This window comes from Rutidosis leptorrhynchoides, chromosome 11, assembly GCF_046630445.1.
Source record: "Rutidosis leptorrhynchoides isolate AG116_Rl617_1_P2 chromosome 11, CSIRO_AGI_Rlap_v1, whole genome shotgun sequence".
NCBI classification, from domain to species: domain Eukaryota; kingdom Viridiplantae; phylum Streptophyta; class Magnoliopsida; order Asterales; family Asteraceae; genus Rutidosis; species Rutidosis leptorrhynchoides.
In genome coordinates this window covers 201,573,256-201,595,151 of record NC_092343.1, presented here as the reverse complement: position 1 = coordinate 201,595,151, position 21,896 = coordinate 201,573,256, and the positions used below count along the sequence as shown (strand labels likewise).

Here is a 21,896-nt window from a genome sequence, read left to right as displayed (position 1 = left end):
TTTCACGTACTTGTGTCTATTTTGTAAATCATTTATAAAAATTGCGCATGTATTCTCAGCCCAAAAATATAAATTACAAAAGCATTTAAAAAGGGAATAATGAAACTCACCATACTGTATTTCGTAGTAAAAATGCATATAACGTCATTGAACAAGTGCAAGGTTGGCCTCGGATTCACGAACCTAAATTAATTATATATAATTATGTGTTGGTCAATATTTGTCTAACAAATTAGGTCAAGTCATAGTGTATCACAATCCTAATGCTCGAGACTAATATGCAAAAGTCAACAAAAGTAAATTTGACTCAAAATAATTTCCAAAAATCTATACATGATTAATATATAGTTTAAATATCGTCGTTTTATATTTTTAAATATTTTTAAAAGATTTATTAGAGTAATAATATAATTTATTTATTAATAAATAAAATTTTATATTAAATTTATGTAATAAAATATACTTTTATATATATTAAGTAATAAAATTTATAGGGTTCATTTAATATCATAAAGATAATATGATAGGTATTATTAAAGTAAGTTATTACACGTAGTAAAATATGTTTGTATCACATATTTATTTGATAAAATAATATCTGTAATGATAGTAAGTAACAGTTGTATTATTTTGTAATAATAATTATTATTATAAAAATATCAATATTTATAATTACTAAGATGACATTATGATAAAACGATAATTCTAATTATGATAACTTTAATATTTACGATAATTTTTAATATTATCTTTAAAATAATAATTCTATTTAAAATAATAATAATAATAATGATATTTTATAGTAACAATGACATTTCTATTAAAATGATAAATTTTGTTAAAATGATAGTTTTAATACTAACGATACTTTTAATAATAATAGTAATGATAAAAATAATAAGAACGATAATTTTATTTAAATCAATATCTTATAATATTTTAATTTCATCATGATACTCTTACTCATTATTTCATAATCGTTTCGTTTAATAGCTTTTAATCGTCTTTTATATCGTGTTCATAATAATGATAATAATAGTAATCAAAATAATTAGGTGTTACAAATATTTGTTTTAATTACACTAATATTAATAATGATAGTTACTATAACATTATTAACGATAATACTAATAATTATCTTAATGATAATATAGTAATAATAATAATAACAATAACAATAACCATTTTTAAATAATGATATATATATAATAATAATAATAATAATAATAATAATAATAATAATAATAATAATAATAATAATAATAATAATAATAATAATACTAATAATAATAATAATAATAATAATAATAATAATAATAATAATAATAATAATAATAATAATAATAATAATTGGATAATAATAATAATACTAATTATAACTTTAACGATAATAACGATAGTAATAATAAAAAAATTAACAATTTTTAATGATAAATCCCTTTTATTGATAAAGATAATAATAATGATAATAATAAGATAAAACTAGAACGACGATAAAAACGACGATAATAATAATCATTTTTAATAAAAATATCGAAAATTCAATTGATTATAACTTCTAATCCGTTCATCGAAACCATTCGATATCTAAAGGAAAAGTTCTTAATTTTTCGCTAGCTTTCCAAAGACATGCATATCTTATACCTTATCTCAACCGTAAGTGTAACTAATTCAATATTCAACCTAACCTGTCTAAGGGCAATATCAAAAGTACAAGCATGCATAATCCTAAATACTCGAGCACTAGTCAGGGATACACTATTAGTATGTAAAAGCTAAATTATGAGTACTCACGTATCAATATTGAGATTCAATATTGCAGGAAAGGTACGTAGACGCAACGGAAATGATAAACACTATATTGACCTCACGAGCATACCCATGAACCATACTCAATCACCTCCATAGCTATGACCCATAATTTCCTTAATCCTATCCTACTCGAAAAACAATTTCGAAATCACTCGGACAGCACTCAGTCGTAATATTTTATGTATACTAATAATATCTTGAAATAATACGGAGTAAATATATATATGTAAATCGATTGAGAGAGTTTAGAGAAAAATATTTTCAAGTTTCTATGAAATAATGAAACCTATTTAATTCTATTTATAATAGATTTTTGAATTATTAAAGTGAATTATTAAAGTATGAATTATTAAAGTGAATTATTAAAGTATGAATTATTAAAGTGAATTATTAAAGTATGAATTATTAAAGTGAATTATTAAAGTTAAAGTAAAGTAAAAATAAAGTAAAGGTAAAGTTTAAGTATAGTAAAAGTATAAAACTATGTACGTATAATACGCGTATAAATATATATAATATTAATTTAAATCGTTATATATATTTAATAAAATAAAATATAAATATAAATATCGTTATCTTTATCATACTAGTTAAGTAATGAGTTGTCAAAAGTGGTTCTATATATTTATAAAAGTTATATACATTTTAATAATAAAGTTCTTTTAAACTGAAAACGTTTTTGTACATTTGAAACTAAATAGATCAATCGAGTCTTTATGAGATTCAATCTTCCACTATCCTTTGTCTAGTTCTCAATGATTGACAATTTGTTCTTATTTATAAATCACTTTACCATTTTCCGAATATTTTTAAAATGGAAAGATTTCTCAAATCAACGTGGGCCTTTCAACAGAGACTTGTAATCATAATTCAATATATCTGATAATTCAATCATTTGATCTTATCTTCTAATTCCATTGATAAACATTTTGAAACAGATACAATCATATAAAGTATTTAATCTAATATTTTGTTTACGTTTCAAGTTATAATATATATACACATATACATATATAATCATATTCGTTTAATGGTTCGTGAATCGTTGGAACTTGGTCGAGGTTGAATGAATGTATGAACATAGTTTAAAATTCTTGCAATTTAACTTAACAAATATTGCTTATCGTGTCGGAAACATATAAAGATTAAAGTTTAAATTTGGTTGGAAATTTCTGGGTTGTCACAGTACCTACACGTTAAAGAAATTTCGTCCCAAAATTTGAGTGGAAAGGTTGTGAATGATAATAAGTATGTTTTCATGATGCATACGGGCTGAAAATTAGAGTTTTATCATCAGCGAATAATTTGGATAAACAATCCATTTATATGAAGAGTACGAATGAAGCTAACATAGAAGAGTGAAATGAGTAAGTGTAGATTCATCTTATCATTTGACGTAGATATGATTGATTCCCAGATTTCATGGGATTTGAGGAAAATCTTCTTAATAAGATTTGACTCTCCGGTAATCAAGGGAATTAGGATCCGCTTTAAATGCGATCGTCCATTTTAATTGTTCTGTCGGAGATTTTCTTATAAATTCACCTCCTTCGTTTCCTTACAACTCACACCTTCTGTTGATGCATTTTATGCAAGTCCCTAGACATCTACCCACGTCCATTACAGGTACAACAGTTTACAGGCCACCATGATTGCTCGTTATTATCCTATCCGTGTTTGTATGTGGTTACAGGAACTGCAGGAACGAGATTTGGATGTTTGACTATGTTAGACTTAGTCAGACGTACGAGTGAAGCCTCACTATTACGGCTGACAGGCTCATACGCACGGTTGATGCTGAGCTAAGTCACAATTACAACCTAAATGAGAAGACACGAGTGAGTGATCACCCGTACTGCTGATGAAGCCAACTCATACGTGTGATGAATGAATCGTATGGGTGAGTCAACAGCAGGGGTATATAAAGTCTTATGCTCTTCATTTTAGGTTAAGCCTCTCATTTGTTACACACATTCAGATCTAGTGAGCTCCTCCGATTCTCTCTCAGTCCAAATCACCCAGGTGGTGAATAATAGCTCTAGGTGTTGATCTAATCACACTTGATTTAGTTGTGGTTTGACTAAATTAATCAAAAAAAACTTAACCTATTCACTAGAGGGTTTGATTCACTTATTCTGCCATTGTGTGAGTTAAATCTGTTGATTTCAAAGTTCCTAGTCATGTTTCATCACCTTCTATTCTTTCCCCCTCAACTCATATTTTAAAGTATTCATCAATATGCTCCATCCAGTTCTGATTCTCGATACACTTCTAACTTTCATATCGGTAATTCTTCTTTTTCATCTACCGCCGGAAGAATCTATTTACTTCTACTATACTCTTGGGTTTATAGTGTTTCTAGTTCTCCCGTGTCTTTATATTGCTATATGCATCGATATATATGGTTTATAATTTCTGGTTTGTCGTTAGGATTTATATGTTCCCTTATATTTCAAAGTCTCTGCTTCTGTCTTCTATAATCATTATCATTCACAGTTAATGCTCTCTTTTAGTTGCTGCAATTTATACCCCAATTTCTATTTCGGAGTTTTGTCCTTTCGTTTCTTCTTCTTGCGATTAAGCACCGCTTGTAATATTCCATAATTCACAGATATGAATTTTGGAATGAACATTTTTAATGTTCTAGGAAGGAAATTGTGATGGCACGATCTTGACTTGTCAAATTACTAGAATACCTTGGAAAAGGCCGAATCATCAAGAAATATTTTCTTGATATTTTAGAGGTTAAATAGAATACAAGAGTCGTATAACATGGCACATGATGATGTTATGATCTGTGAATCATCACGTTCCATTTAGAAACTCAGCATGACTTACTGTAATATAATCACATTCATCAAGTGTCATTATATTATACTAATTCATGCTTCAGTTCCCAACATTACTTCAAAATATTCCTATTTTAAACTTGAATGTTTCAGAATTAGAAACTAAAATAGTTTCTTTTATGATGTAATACAGATAGCGCGAAGAGGTAAATGATTTCAAATAAGAAAAATTAAGAAAATATCTTCAGAAATATGGAGGATATTTATAATGAAAGATATGATGATATTTTAGAATTTCTAATATCAGAGGATGATGAAGAATATTGTCCGCAGGGGTTTAGAGTCAGAAGCAAGGTATTCGTTAATGACTTCAGTAGGTACTGAATCATTTGGATCCTTTGAAGTCAGGTTCAGTCTTTGTAATTTGTCCACAATCTCCTTCCTACTTTGCTCAATCCGTTTTCCGGTTCCAAAACTTCTCTTTTTCTGCGCTTTACCAGCACACTTCATCATTATCATCCAGCTTTTACTGTTTAAAGTCGTTTATAGTTTTTGCTGCTTCATCAGCATTTTTTTTTTCGGAGAACCAATTCGTAGTTCGGAGTGTTTTTCAGAAACTTCACATTCAAATTAAGTCCAGAAGATAGACGTTATATATACACATATAAATGTTGGCGTAGACATCCTGCGAGATTTCAAAATACTGATTGCTAATTTCCAATGATTCGTATGGCAATTCTCATTACAAGATACGAATGAGTAAATGATGGGGTTTCAATGAATAATTATAATGACTTTTTGGAGAGGCTAAATGAAATGTCCCGTTCTTATTGATTAAAAACGTTCCATATTAATTGATTTCGTTGCGAGGTTTTGACCTCTATATGAGACTTTTTTCAAAGACTGCATTCATTTTTAAAACAAACCATAACCTTTATTTCATAAATAAAGGTTTAAAAAACTTTACGTAGATTATCAAATAATGATAATCTAAAATATCCTGTTTACACACGACCATTACATAATGGTTTACAATACAAATATGTTACATCGAAATCAGTTTCTTGAATGCAGTTTTTACACAATATCATACAAACATGGACTCCAAATCTTGTCCTTATTTTAGTATGCAACAGCGGAAGCTCTTAATATTCACCTGAGAATAAACATGCTTTAAACGTCAACAAAAATGTTGGTGAGTTATAGGTTTAACCTATATATATCAAATCGTAACAATAGACCACAAGATTTCATATTTCAATACACATCCCATACATAGAGATAAAAATCATTCATATGGTGAACACCTGGTAACCGACAATAACAAGATGCATATATAAGAATATCCCCATCATTCCGGGACACCCTTCGGATATGATATAAATTTCGAAGTACTAAAGCATCCGGTACTTTGGATGGGGTTTGTTAGGCCCAATAGATCTATCTTTAGGATTCGCGTCAATTAGGGTGTCTGTTCCCTAATTCTTAGATTACCAGACTTAATAAAAAGGGGCATATTCGATTTCGATAATTCAACCATAGAATGTAGTTTCACGTACTTGTGTCTATTTTGTAAATCATATATAAAACCTGCATGTATTCTCATCCCAAAAATATTAGATTTTAAAAGTGGGACTATAACTCACTTTCACAGATTTTTACTTCGTCGGGAAGTAAGACTTGGCCACTGTTGATTCACGAACCTATAACAATATATACATATATATTAAAGTATGTTCAAAATATATTTACAACACTTTTAATATATTTTGATGTTTTAAGTTTATTAAGTCAGCTGTCCTCGTTAGTAACCTATAACTAGTTGTCCACAGTTAGATGTACAGAAATAAATCGATAAATATTATCTTGAATCAATCCACGACCCAGTGTATACGTATCTCAGTATTGATCACAACTCAAACTATATATATTTTGGAATCAACCTCAACCCTGTATAGCTAACTCCAACATTCACATATAGAGTGTCTATGGTTGTTCCGAAATATATATAGATGTGTCGACATGATAGGTCGAAACATTGTATACGTGTCTATGGTATCTCAAGATTACATAATATACAATACAAGTTGATTAAGTTATGGTTGGAATAGATTTGTTACCAATTTTCACGTAGCTAAAATGAGAAAAATTATCCAATCTTGTTTTACCCATAACTTCTTCATTTTAAATCCGTTTTGAGTGAATCAAATTGCTATGATTTCATATTGAACTCTATTTTATGAATCTAAACAGAAAAAGTATAGGTTTATAGTCGGAAAAATAAGTTACAAGTCGTTTTTGTAAAGGTAGTCATTTCAGTCGAAAGAACGACGTCTAGATGACCATTTTAGAAAACATACTTCCACTTTGAGTTTAACCATAATTTTTGGATATAGCTTCATGTTCATAATAAAAATCATTTTCTCAGAATAACAACTTTTAAATCAAAGTTTATCATAGTTTTTAATTAACTAACCCAAAACAGCCCGCGGTGTTACTACGACGGCGTAAATCCGGTTTTACGGTGTTTTTCGTGTTTCCAGGTTTTAAATCATTAAGTTAGCATATCATATAGATATAGAACATGTGTTTAGTTGATTTTAAAAGTCAAGTTAGAAGGATTAACTTTTGTTTGCGAACAAGTTTAGAATTAACTAAACTATGTTCTAGTGATTACAAGTTTAAACCTTCGAATAAGATAGCTTTATATGTATGAATCGAATGATGTTATGAACATCATTACTACCTTAATTTCCTTGGATAAACCTACTGGAAAAGAGAAAAATGGATCTAGCTTCAATGGATCCTTGGATGGCTCGAAGTTCTTGAAGCAAAATCATGACACGAAAACAAGTTCAAGTAAGATCATCACTTGAAATAAGATTGTTATAGTTATAGAAATTGAACCAAAGTTTGAATATGATTATTACCTTGTATTAGAATGATAACCTACTGTAAGAAACAAAGATTTCTTGAGGTTGGATGATCACCTTACAAGATTGGAAGTGAGCTAGCAAACTTGAAAGTATTCTTGATTTTATGAAACTAGAACTTTTGGAATTTATGAAGAACACTTAGAACTTGAAGATAGAACTTGAGAGAGATCAATTAGATGAAGAAAATTGAAGAATTAAAGTGTTTGTAGGTGTTTTTGGTCGTTGGTGTATGGATTAGATATAAAGGATATGTAATTTTGTTTTTATGTAAATAAGTCATGAATGATTACTCATATTTTTGTAATTTTATGAGATATTTCATGCTAGTTGCCAAATGATGGTTCCCACATGTGTTAGGTGACTCACATGGTCTGCTAAGAGCTGATCATTGGAGTGTATATACCAATAGTACATACATCTAAAAGCTGTGTATTGTACGAGTACGAATACGGGTGCATACGAGTAGAATTGTTGATGAAACTGAACGAGGATGTAATTGTAAGCATTTTTGTTAAGTAGAAGTATTTTGATAAGTGTATTGAAGTCTTTCAAAAGTGTATAAATACATATTAAAACACTACATGTATATACATTTTAACTGAGTCGTTAAGTCATCGTTAGTCGTTACATGTAAGTGTTGTTTTGAAACCTTTAGGTTAACGATCTTGTTAAATGTTGTTAACCCAATGTTTATAATATCAAATGAGATTTTAAATTATTATATTATCATGATATTATCATGTATGAATATCTCTTAATATGATATATATACATTAAATGTCTTTACAACGATAATCGTTACATATATGTCTCGTTTAAAAATCATTAAGTTAGTAGTCTTGTTTTTACATATGTAGTTCATTGTTAATATACTTTATGATATGTTTTCTTATCATAGTATCATGTTAACTATATATATATATATCCATATATATGTCATCATATAGTTTTTACAAGTTTTAACGTTCGTGAATCACCGATCAACTTGGGTGGTCAATTGTCTATATGAAACATATTTCAATTAATCAAGTCTTAACAAATTTGATTGCTTAACATGTTGGAAACATTTAATCATGTAAATATAAATCTCAATTAATATATATAAACATGGAAAAGTTCGGGTCACTACACTAAAGTCAAAGGGTAATGAAGTTGTTGGTACATCTGCTAATAATGTGGTGGAATGTAAAAGGTTCCCTGGTAACGATGGTGTATATCTCAAGGTTATAATAAGGTTAGTCTGACTGAAAAGTCGAAGTTGACTTGCTGGAGCTGTGACAAAACTGGCTACTTTGAATAGGAGTCGCAAAGTTATTTTTGCTAATAAATGCCAAAGAATCTGAAGCGAATACGTTGTTTAAACTTTTACTTTGGTTTCAAGAATTTTTCGGGTACATAACTGTGGGTAACATGTGGTTGGATCATCATCTCGATTGCTCATCATTCGAAGTGTCTTCAGAAATTTTCGAAGGGTTTGAACACAGATTGTAATCGTTAACATACGTTTGATGTTCTAACACAGTTTTGAAGTCAAAATATAGCTTGTGAAAGATGTAAGGATCTAAGAGTGATGATTTTGGTCATATCTCAAGTTGAATTTTGAGATTTCAAAATCAGAATATGTAATTAAATTTTGTATGAGTATGGTTGTTTTGATTTCTATAAAAGAATGTATATTGTTGTGAAAGTGGGGAGTATAATGGATGATTTGCTGAATCGGATTCGAAGAATGTAACATATTAATTGTGAATTTATATATCTCTCGGGTATTACCTACCCGTTAAAAAAAATTTCACAATTAATATTTTGTACAAGAGACTTTTATTACAGTCTTTATGAAAATATATATATGTATATTTTCTTCAGATGTAACATAGATTTAATGAGTTAATGTTAAATTAAACTCATTTGATTTACGGTTGGAACTAGAATTGAATAATCCCCAAAGGCTTTAAAAAGTACATAACTTTTACGCAGTATTTCTTTAATGACATTGAAATTATGAATCAATACTTCGTTATTTGTTGATGTATGATGTTCGGTTCGTGGAATTCTTGTGAATTTCACAAAGTACGAATGATGTTATCTGAAAAGTTTCAGGTACATCGATGATGAAAGTGTAAAATCAAATATATACTTGATTTATTATGAATTGGAATTTGTTGAATTGCGACAGAGATTGTAGTTAACGCTGGTTAAGTTGCGGCCGAAGGACGTACATTATTGCATATTTGTAATATGAATTAACCGAGTAGTTAAGATTCACACACAATAGCTTAGCACGGAAAGATTTATTTCAATATATATATATATATATATATATATATATATATATATATATATATATATATATATATATATATATATATATATATATATATATATATATATATATATATATATCTATATATAATATACATATAATTTCTTCAGAGGGAATGAGTTAATTCTTCATAACTCGTTGATACAATATACACGTTATTGATTCGTAATGATGTCCACAGTGATTCTTGAACTAACGGAGTTTGTGATGTTATCGGTGTTGTTGATTCGGATGTTGACTGTACTGACGATGTTGGTAACGCTGACGGTACTGTTGATGCTGTTGGTAAAGCAAGTTTAGCTTGTTAATCACACACCATTTTTGTCAGTGTTTCTACTCTTCCTTCTATCATTTTGGTTCGTTTAACTGATTTATGGTTAGGGCTAGATTAGATAATCTCTAAGACTTTAGAGATTACATAATCGCCGCGGAATGTTTCTCCAATGAAGTTATGAATTAATACTTCGTCAGTTATTGTTGTTGGTACTCCTTGGTATCTATGGTGCGTATGACGTTGATGCTCGTGGGACATATTGTGAAGTTGAGGTTTACGACGCGGTTGTGGTTGGAGGTGGTAATGGTACTGTTGGCGTTGATGATGGTGGTACTGGTTATGCTGCTGATGCTGCTGCTGGTGTTTGTAATCTCTACACCATATTCTCCAAAGCCACTACCCGAGCGCGAAGCTCGTTGACTTCTTCTATTACACCGGGGTGATTGTCGGTTAGGACGAGCGGATAAATAAAATTTAAAATTTGATGTAATATATAATCGTGACGAGATACTCTGGAAATGAGCGAGAAAATGGTGTTTCGAACAGGTTCGCCGGTAAGTGCTTCAGGTTCTTTGCCAAGAGGGCAATGTGGTGGATGGAAAGGATCGCCTTCTTCTTGTTTCCAATGATTGAGGAGGCTACGAACCCATCCCCAATTCATCCAGAATAGGTGATGACTGATTGGTTGATCCATTCCGGTCACACTGCTTTCAGAGCTTGAGTGAGATTCCATTTCGGAATTCGAGTGACTTGAACTGATGACAAATTCCATTTTGTACGATTGGATAAAGGATTTTCGATATAAAATGATTTTTCGGCTATCGGGTGGTATTCTATTTACATAGGATATCTATATATAGAGATCAAAAGATTTCATAGATTACGGAGGAATTTGCGGGATATGTCAGGCAAAGTTTAAAGTAACAGATACGATAAGATATGATTTAGCAGATATGCTAAGATATGAATTTTTGTCTATACACTATTCTTGCAATCAATGCAGCAAGACGTGTCTTAGACTAAAAATGATAAGCAGGTAATTTCCTGAGGATGATAAGTAGTTAATTTTTGACACAAAATGATAATCAAAACTTTTGACATGCAGACACGGTCGAAGTCCATACTCACTAATGCATCCTATCGACTTATCAGTTAGACACACTAATGCAGACTTGGTTCGCTAAGACCACCGCTCTGATACCAACTGAAAGGACCCGTTCATATACATTATAAACGATTCACAATAGTTGATTACATTACGAGGTATTTGACATCTATATGATATATTTTACAAACATTGCATTCGTTTTTAAAAGACAAACTTTCTTTACATTGAAAATTGACAGGCATGCATACCATTTCATAATATCCACTATCCAACTATAAATTGATTTAATAATAATCTTTGATGAACTCAATGACTCGAATGCAACGTTCTTCGAAATATGCTATGAAAGACTCCAAGTAATATCTTTAAAATGAGCAAATGCACAGCGGAAGATTTCTTTAACACCTGAGAATAAACATGCTTTAAAGTGTCAACCAAAAGGTTAGTGAGTTCATTAGTTTATCATAATCATTTATTTCTATCATTTTAATAGACCACAAGAATTTCATTTCCAGTTCTCATAAATATACGTCCCATGCATAGAGACAAAAATAATCATTCATATGGTGAACACCTGGTAACCGACATTAACTAGATACATATAAGAATATCCCCTATCATTCCGGGATCCTCCTTCGGACATGATATAAATTTTGAAGTACTAAAGCATCCGGTACTTTGGATGGGGTTTGTTAGGCCCAATAGATCTATCTTTAGGATTCGCGTCAATTAGGGTGTATGTTCCCTAATTCTTAGATTACCAGACTTTAATAAAAAGGGGCATATTCGATTTCGATAATTCAACCATAGAATGTAGTTTCACGTACTTGTGTCTATTTTGTAAATCATTTATAAAAATTGCGCATGTATTCTCAGCCCAAAAATATAAATTACAAAAGCATTTAAAAAGGGAATAATGAAACTCACCATACTGTATTTCGTAGTAAAAATACATATAACGTCATTGAACAAGTGCAAGGTTGGCCTCGGATTCACGAACCTAAATTAATTATATATAATTATGTGTTGGTCAATATTTGTCTAACAAATTAGGTCAAGTCATAGTGTATCACAATCCTAATGCTCGAGATTAATATGCAAAAGTCAACAAAAGTAAATTTGACTCAAAATAATTTCCAAAAATCTATACATGATTAATATATAGTTTAAATATCGTCGTTTTATATTTTTAAATATTTTTAAAAGATTTATTAGAGTAATAATATAATTTATTTATTAATAAATAAAATTTTATATTAAATTTATGTAATAAAATATACTTTTATATATATTAAGTAATAAAATTTATAGGGTTCATTTAATATCATAAAGATAATATGATAGGTATTATTAAAGTAAGTTATTACACGTAGAAAATATGTTTGTATCACATATTTATTTGATAAAATAATATCTATAATGATAGTAAGTAAAAGTTGTATTATTTTGTAATAATAATTATTATTATAAAAATATCAATATTTATAATTACTAAGATGACATTATGATAAAACGATAATTCTAATTATGATAACTTTAATATTTACGATAATTTTTAATATTATCTTTAAAATAATAATTCTATTTAAAATAATAATAATAATAATGATATTTTATAGTAACAATGACATTTCTATTAAAATGATAATTTTTGTTAAAATGATAGTTTTAATACTAACGATACTTTTAATAATAATAGTAATGATAAAAATAATAAGAACGATAATTTTATCTAAATCAATATCTTATAATATTTTAATTTCATCATGATACTCTTACTCATTATTTCCTAATCGTTTCGTTTAATAGCTTTTAATCGTCTTTTATATCGTGTTCATAATAATGATAATAATAGTAATCAAAATAATTAGGTGTTACAAATATTTGTTTTAATTACACTAATATTAATAATGATAGTTACTATAACATTAATAACGATAATACTAATAATTATCTTAATGATAATATAGTAATAATAATAATAACAATAACAATAACCATTTTTAAATAATGATATATATATTAATAATGATAATAATAATAATAATAATAATAATAATAATAATACTAATAATAATAATAATAATAATAATAATAATAATAATAATAATAATAATAATAATAATAATAATAATAATAATAATAATAATAATTGGATAATAATAATAATACTAATTATAACTTTAACGATAATAACGATAGTAATAATAAAAAAATTAACAATTTTTAATGATAAATCCCTTTTATTGATAAAGATAATAATAATGATAATAATAAGATAAAACTAGAACGACGATAAAAACGACGATAATAATAATCATTTTTAATAAAAATATCGAAAATTCAATTGATTATAACTTCTAATCCGTTCATCGAAACCATTCGATATCTAAAGGAAAAGTTCTTAATTTTTCGCTAGCTTTCCAAAGACATGCATATCTTATACCTTATCTCAACCGCAAGTGTAACTAATTCAATATTCAACCTAACCTGTCTAAGGGCAATATCAAAAGTACAAGCATGCATAATCCTAAATACTCGAGCACTAGTCAGGGATACACTATTAGTATGTAAAAGCTAAATTATGAGTACTCACGTATCAATATTGAGATTCAATATTGCAGGAAAGGTACGTAGACGCAACGGAAATGATAAACACTATATTGACCTCACGAGCATACCCATGAACCATACTCAATCACCTCCATAGCTATAACCCATAATTTCCTTAATCCTATCCTACTCGAAAAACAATTTCGAAATCACTCGGACAGCACTCCGTCGTAATATTTTATGTATACTAATAATATCTTGAAATAATACGGAGTAAATATATATATGTAAATCGATTGAGAGAGTTTAGAGAAAAATATTTTCAAGTTTCTATGAAATAATGAAACCTATTTAATTCTATTTATAATAGATTTTTTAATTATTAAAGTGAATTATTAAAGTATGAATTATTAAAGTGAATTATTAAAGTATGAATTATTAAAGTGAATTATTAAAGTATGAATTATTAAAATGAATTATTAAAGTATGAATTATTAAAGTGAATTAGTAAAGTTAAAGTAAAGTAAAAATAAAGTAAAGGTAAAGTTTAAGTATAGTAAAAGTATAAAACTATGTACGTATAATACGCGTATAAATATATATAATATTAATTTAAATCGTTATATATATTTAATAAAATAAAATATAAATATAAATATCGTTATCTTTATCATACTAGTTAAGTAATGAGTTGTCAAAAGTGGTTCTAGATATTTATAAAAGTTATATACATTTTAATAATAAAGTTCTTTTAAACTGAAAACGTTTTTGTACGTTTGAAACTAAATAGATCAATCGAGTCTTTATGAGATTCAATCTTCCACTATCCTTTGTCTAGTTCTCAATGATTGACAATTTGTTCTTATTTATAAATCACTTTACCATTTTCCGAATATTGTTAAAATGGAAAGATTTCTCAAATCAACGTGGGCCTTTCAACAGAGACTTGTAATCATAATTCAATATATCTGATAATTCAATCATTTGATCTTATCTTCTAATTCCATTGATAAACATTTTGAAACAGATACAATCATATAAAGTATTTAATCTAATATTTTGTTTACGTTTCAAGTTATAATATATATACACATATACATATATAATCATATTCGTTTAATGGTTCGTGAATCGTTGGAACTTGGTCGAGGTTGAATGAATGTATGAACATAGTTTAAAATTCTTGCAATTTAACTTAACAAATATTGCTTATCGTGTCGGAAACATATAAAGATTAAAGTTTAAATTTGGTTGGAAATTTCCGGGTTGTCACACCACCCAGTGCATTCCCAGCTAACCGCCTAGTGACCACTGAGTGTACCTCAGATACTGATTTTAGGGCCTGCCTCTCGGCAATTGCCAACCCTCGTAAAGGATCGCAAGGAGTAAGAGCCAATGCTTCATCACAGGTAACACTGTGAGAACCTCCTTTACGACTAACCCGCACCAACGGCATTAAACCAGCTCTGATGCCAACTGTCAAGACCCGTCCTAATCCATCTGGACGAATACATTACATTTGGTTACATTGCGAGGTACTTGACCTCTATATGATACATTTTACAAACATTGCATTCGTTCTTAAAAGACAAACTTTCATTTCATCGAAAGTTGACGGTATGCATACCATTTCATAATATATCCAACTATAATTGACTTAATAATAATCTTGATGAACTCAACGACTCGAATGCAACGTCTTTTGAAATATGTCATTAATGACTCCAAGTAATATCTCTAAAATGAGGAAATGCACAGCGGAAGATTTCTTTCATACCTGAGAATAAACATGCTTTCAAGTGTCAACCAAAAGGTTGGTGAGTTCATTAGTTTATCATAATCATTCATTTTCATCATTTTAATAGACCACAAGATTTCAAATATTGTCACGCGTAACCCGCGAATTAAAATTCATTCATATGGTGAACACCTGGTAACCGACCTTAACAAGATGCATATAGAATATCTCCATCATTCCGGGACTCACATTGGACATGATAAATTCGAAGTACTAAAGCATCCGTAACTTGGATGGGGCTCGTTGGGCCCGATAGATATATCTTTAGGATTCGCGTCAATTGGTGGCAATTATCATAAACACCAATTCTTAGGCTACCAAGCTAAAAAGGGGCATATTCGATTCGATAATCCAACCATAGAATGTAGTTTCGATTACTTGTGTCTATTTCGTAAAGCATTTATAAAAGCAGCGCATGTATTCTCAGTCCCAAAAATATATATTGCAAAAGCATTTAAAAATGGAGTAAATGAAACTCACCATACTGTATTTTGTAGTAAAAATACATATGACGACATTGAACAAATGTAGGGTTGGCCTCGGATTCACGAACCTATATCATTTATATGTACATTAACGCATATACTCGTAATCGAACGAATTTATATATATTTAGTGCTATACTTGTTATTTAAATGGTTTATACTTTTCATTAATAACTTACATATATTTATTTTATATATCTTTATTATAAAAATAATAGTAATAGAGTTAGGTTATATGTATTAGATATATTTTTGTGTAATTAATATCTATTTGGTTAAAATAATACTAATAAATAAATAAAAAGTCGTAATATCTTTATAATAATAATATCAGTAGTTATAATAATAATAATAATAATAATAATAATAATAATACTTATTTTAAAATAATGATAATAATAATAATAATAATAATAATAATAAGTAAAAAGTTGTAATGTCTTTATAATGATAATAACAAAGATTGAGAGTACGCGCTACGCGGCTCTTAATTAGTGATTGCTCTTCTATGAAGATAACGACTGTCAAAGTATTATATAGCTGAAAATTTACCATTAGAGGTATTCATTATAAAGTTAACATACATCCAAAAGTATTAAACTGTTGCAAATTTACCATCATTTACAGCAAAAAGTATTCAATTGTTACAAACATGCGATAATTTACACGCTAAATTGTTGTATGAAATAAAAACGTTAGACTGATAATGGAATATCTTCTACTGGCCTATAAAAGACTGCCTGTGGGCGTTGACTTTTGACTTTTGCAGCTTGAGAGCCATGAGCTAATATAAACTTTTGAATTCTGCAGCTACGACGACTCGAGTGATTTCTTTCCTATTTTTATTTTCATGAGCTGATATCTTCACCTGGCATGGAAAATAAACAATGAAATACAAAATTCAACAATGAAAATCTATAACACAAAAGGAAAAGAAATTAACCGGGAAATGTAATGGCGAAAGTCAAAGTACAACTGATAAAAGAATGGCAGGAAAAACACAACCATTAGCAGCAACAACCTAATAAACCACTACCAGAAGCCAAAGTTTGAGCTAATAGAAGGAAAGAAACAATAACCGACACCTTATTGTTTGATCTTCTAAATCAACTTCTTCATGAAATCTATGGTGTCTCCAATTATTGATGCTCACCATCTACATGGCAATATCAACGCATGAATATTTTGATGATAATATATATATATATATATATATATATATATATATATATATATATATATATATATATATATATATATATATATACATACATACATACATACATACATACATACATACTAGGAAAGCTTTAGCCGTATGCACGGCCCAAGTCAAGAAAAGATCAACATTTTTGGAACTTATCGAATAAAGATGTGTATCTGATTCCTAACTATCATAATAATCATACATACATATATTATTGACTAAAATTTACAGCATTTGTAAACAAACTCTCTCATCACCAACCAATTACAAAAAAGAAAAAAACGATAAATCAATGTTGGTTGACATGGGCTTTAGTCATATAAATTGACACAAGTATAGCAGTGTTCATTGTTTCAAAGATGTAATAAACAAAATATTATTTTAGGAGGTTTTCCGAGTGGCCCCGATCGTTCACTGGCTCGCTCCTACTTCCCTAGCTGCCAAGCACGAGTCCATGTTCAGCGGGAGAGTAAAATAAAATTTCACTAAAAGCACCAACCTGATATCCTGCTCGATAGGACGAACTTAAGTAAATTGCAAATGGCCCTAAATTCAAATGTTCCATCTAGTTGGAAAAGTAGCAGCTCGGGTGGATAAATTTTGGTGACAAATGCGTTAGTTTGCCTCAAGTTTGACATGACTATCTACTTGATCCAATATCCTTGCTATACTTATCTTCTCTTAATTGACAAGCTAAAGATAACATGGGTTTAATTTATGTTACCTCTTCAAACTCTAGCCATCAAGCTTCATATCAATGTGGTAAGATCTTATAAGTAATTTAAAGGTTAAACATGTAATCACTCACTGAATAGTTACAACTTCAGATGAACATACGGACTGACAACTTTACTGCAAAACCAGAGGGCTATTGTTCGGTTTATGATGGTTACCGATTCTGTATATCAGAACAATACATATAAAGATTACTCCAATAACTTTAGCACCTAATTCTATCACCACAGCTAACTCAAATCTACTAACGATGATTTAGTATTTTAAACTTCATAAACTAATCCTAATAACTGAATAACATAAAGATTAAAACTTATACTAATCCAAACATCTAGTAACTGCAAACTAAAACCCATATCTAAAATTAAAAAAAAAAAAATTCCATAATTCAAAACCGGGAAACCCATATGCAAAATATTAGTCGATATATCCATCCATCTATATCAACATACCAAATAATTATTTTATTTTTTATGATATTTCTTCTAATAATTTTTCATTACGGTAACCCTAACCACCACTATCGTCAATTTTAGGGTTGATCTGCGATTCTAAGATGCATCATTGAAAGCTAAACAAAAACTAAAACCCGAATTATCAATTGCTCACCTAACGCCTTCGTAACTGATGGCTCCTCAAAGCGATGAACAGCCGGTTGGCCCTTCGAAAACAATAAGATTGCAGTTGGCGTTTAAGTTAAAAGGAAATTCTGGTAAGCCAAAAAATCAAACATAATTACATAAATAATGTCAATAATAATTCTGGATTGCGTACAGCTACAGGCAGTAGAACTAAGAGTCACAAAAGTAAGAAGGACATAGCATACAACACTAACTTAAATTGATTGAGACATAAAAAAATGAATACCAGTTCCCTAGCGCTGAATTTCAAGGCGTGGAGACCCCATTGCAGATGCAGGACAAATGAAATGAGCTCATAACCAGTTGCTGCCACATAAATAAATTAAAATCGATGAGACAACAAAGAATCGTATTAGCAGGGGAAGTTTAAATGTATAATGTAAGAGTGTATGTACCTTTTTATATTTACGCCATATCAACCGATGCCAACATACCTTCGTATGATAACGGGTGAACAAAATGACCCACATCAGCTCCTAATACATGTGTAGTTGTGTTTGTCTTTCGTGATACTGCAGCAACCTTTGTCCCAACCATATATTCAAAACAAAAGTCAGCAAACAAATGTGAATAAAAGCAATTTCTATTTAAATTTAATTAAAGTAATTACAAGTTTTCAATAATTATCTAATCTAAGACCATAAGTACTTCAACCTGAACTTTAATATGACAAATTGACAACCAACTAATTTTTAAGATCCATAAGACCATAACTACCAATTTTCTTGTAAGTGTACATATTCATATCAACTGAGACTGGTCTAGTTCAATGTGCACTATCGAAAAGACGAATATCATATTCATCATATTCATAATCATATAATCAACTTAGTGACATTCAATTCAAATAAGCAACATTTTAAAAAAAAGAAAAGTTAAAAAACAAACCATGAAATTAGTAAGAGCATATTTGCCAGCATTAGGAGCACCAATAATCCCAACAGACAAAGATAACTGATCTTCCTCTTTAACAATTTCAGCAACTGCAGCTTCAAGTAACGTCTTCGAAAGAATCATCGTACGACGTCATTTTTCTTCCTGTTCATGAATCGGAAGAGGAAAGTTGGGGGTTTTGAAGTGGGAGTTTTGAGAGTTTTAAGAAAGTTTAAAGCTTTCATGGTAAGGGATGTAATGAGCTACAAAAACATGTAAGTTTAGTGAAAATACGGTTGGGTTCAGATTGTTCAATTAACTCTGGTGGTTATTACCTATTTTACGCACTCTGCCAGAATGTAAAAGAATGTAAAACACGGTTCTAAATAATCACTTTTCATGTATCTGGAATATTAAGTACATACGAGTATTAAATAAGAATTTCAAGATAAGAGAATGATTACCAAAGCTAATAGTTTGGCAAAGTATTTGTTAACATTGTGCTTGAAACGATCCAAGAAACATGTCACGAAACACACGACCAATTCTGCTACTGCAACGAAACGCATGATCGAGTGGGACAACTATCATTATCTGTGAACAACAAATAATACATCCTATTCATATTCATATTCATATATTCATAATAATAATAATAAAGAACCATTTACTGTACTAAAAATGCAAAACATAAATTGTGCAAAAAAAAAAAAAAAAAAAAAAAAAAAGATCTTAGAAATCGATTGCTAACCTATATACAGAAATCGATTGCAAACCTTTATACTTCAAAGTTACTAACTGATTTCAGATTTATATACATAAATCGATTACACCGTGACCTCTTCAATTTAGCCTGAATACAACCCTAACCCCTTGATAAAAATCGATACATCTAACATCGATGTATCTCCATATGATTAAAATTCAAATCATGAAAATATTAGTGCACCTAATTTACATCAGTACAACTATCATTAGCATAAAGGGTAAGCAAAAGATTACCTCTTTTTACTATATTCAGCAGCAAGCAGCAAACAAAACTTGTAGCAGATTTCAGATTACCAGGTTTATATCCATCTCTATTCACTCTGCACCTGTATACAATGAGAACCTTCAAAAGTTGGGGTTTACAAAGACATCATTTTAATCAGATATATACACCTTTGGATATGAAAAACAATTTAATCTGCATGATTATTAGCAGCTAACAAACCTAAATATCGCTCCAAAAGCCCTAATTTATTACCTCCGTTTCCGATATACTCTGATTCATCAATATCAGTCAATATCTCAATATCTTTAATCATCCTACTTAAAAGCACCCAACAATACCAAAACCTGGAACCCTAAAAATAAATGCAGATACAATAGACAAAAATTAAACTCAAATAATAGCATAACAAAGAAATAAGAAGGATAACTGAAACAACAAAATTATAAAACAAAACAAAAAATATCGATTACCTGATTTAGAAGAAGACGACGATACTTAAAAGCACACAACAATACCAAAACCTAGAACCCTAGAAATAAATGCAGATACAATAGACACAAATCAAACTCAAATAATAGCATAACAAATAAATAAGAAGGGTAACACAAAAAACCCAATTAGATTCAAAAATCTGAAAACATAGAAATGTATACATACCAGGTAATGCACCTACTGCCACCGGGAAAACCAAATCCCAATCATCATCTATAACGGTTATAAAAAAGGCAAAAACCCTAAATTGAAAACAAAATTAATTCCAGGAAAAAGCCAAAAGTAAAATTAACTCAACACATACCAGGAAATCGAAGAATAAACCCTAGTCTGAGATCGTAACGGTGTAAACCGATGAAAACCTATTTTTGGAAAGTAAATGGTGCTGTGATGGTGAGTTTAGAAGAAAAAGTGGAGGAGGAGAAGGTATGGTTGAAGTGAAGGAAAGGTATGGGTCGGTGTCTGTGTTATCTCATCTCAGTATTAAAATATCTCCGTATGAACTTGTGTGGTGGAGAGTAGCAAACAGTGTAAACAGTGATTTCGTGCGAGGAGAAAGGCTACGTGGACCAATCAGATTGCAAGGTTTAGTTTCCCTAATAGCAGATGAGTAATACGTGGACCAATCAGATTGCAAGGTTTAGTTTCCCTAATAGTAGATGGGTAATAACAAGAATAATACCTATAAAACTAATAATTTTACTATTAATGATACTTATGATAATATAAAAGGAGACTACCTTCTAAGCAATCCTAAAAATATATGTCATAGCCCAGGCTCGAACACAAGACCTCTCGTTAACCGGCCACACTATCAAACCATTCCTCCATTCTTCCATATTTGAACTAAGCCCAACTAGAAACTTTATAACCCGA

General features: G+C 29.5%; 1 protein-coding gene across 12 annotated transcripts; it reads right to left on the bottom strand.

The window, feature by feature from the left end:
- Positions 1 to 16,610: 16,610 nt before the first annotated feature.
- On the bottom strand, positions 16,611 to 21,540 carry LOC139876480 (GTP-binding protein ERG-like). Of its 12 annotated transcripts, XM_071863802.1 has the most exons (13): positions 21,186 to 21,308; positions 20,999 to 21,057; positions 20,781 to 20,880; positions 20,537 to 20,628; positions 19,999 to 20,128; positions 19,870 to 19,883; positions 19,550 to 19,797; positions 19,057 to 19,183; positions 18,888 to 18,967; positions 18,630 to 18,729; positions 17,164 to 17,234; positions 17,022 to 17,053; positions 16,611 to 16,946 (listed from the first exon to the last, which is right to left on the bottom strand). In XM_071863802.1, exons 7-8 carry the CDS (start codon positions 19,676 to 19,678, stop codon positions 19,067 to 19,069), a joined length of 246 nt encoding a protein of 81 aa, XP_071719903.1. In that variant the 5' UTR covers positions 19,679 to 19,797; positions 19,870 to 19,883; positions 19,999 to 20,128; positions 20,537 to 20,628; positions 20,781 to 20,880; positions 20,999 to 21,057; positions 21,186 to 21,308; the 3' UTR covers positions 16,611 to 16,946; positions 17,022 to 17,053; positions 17,164 to 17,234; positions 18,630 to 18,729; positions 18,888 to 18,967; positions 19,057 to 19,066. The 12 variants fall into 12 exon arrangements, with proteins under 12 accessions (XP_071719903.1, XP_071719900.1, XP_071719901.1 ...); XM_071863799.1 differs by adding an exon at positions 21,325 to 21,540 and having other exon boundaries at positions 19,550 to 20,128; positions 21,186 to 21,233; XM_071863800.1 differs by having other exon boundaries at positions 19,550 to 19,883.
- Positions 21,541 to 21,896: the final 356 nt, after the last annotated feature.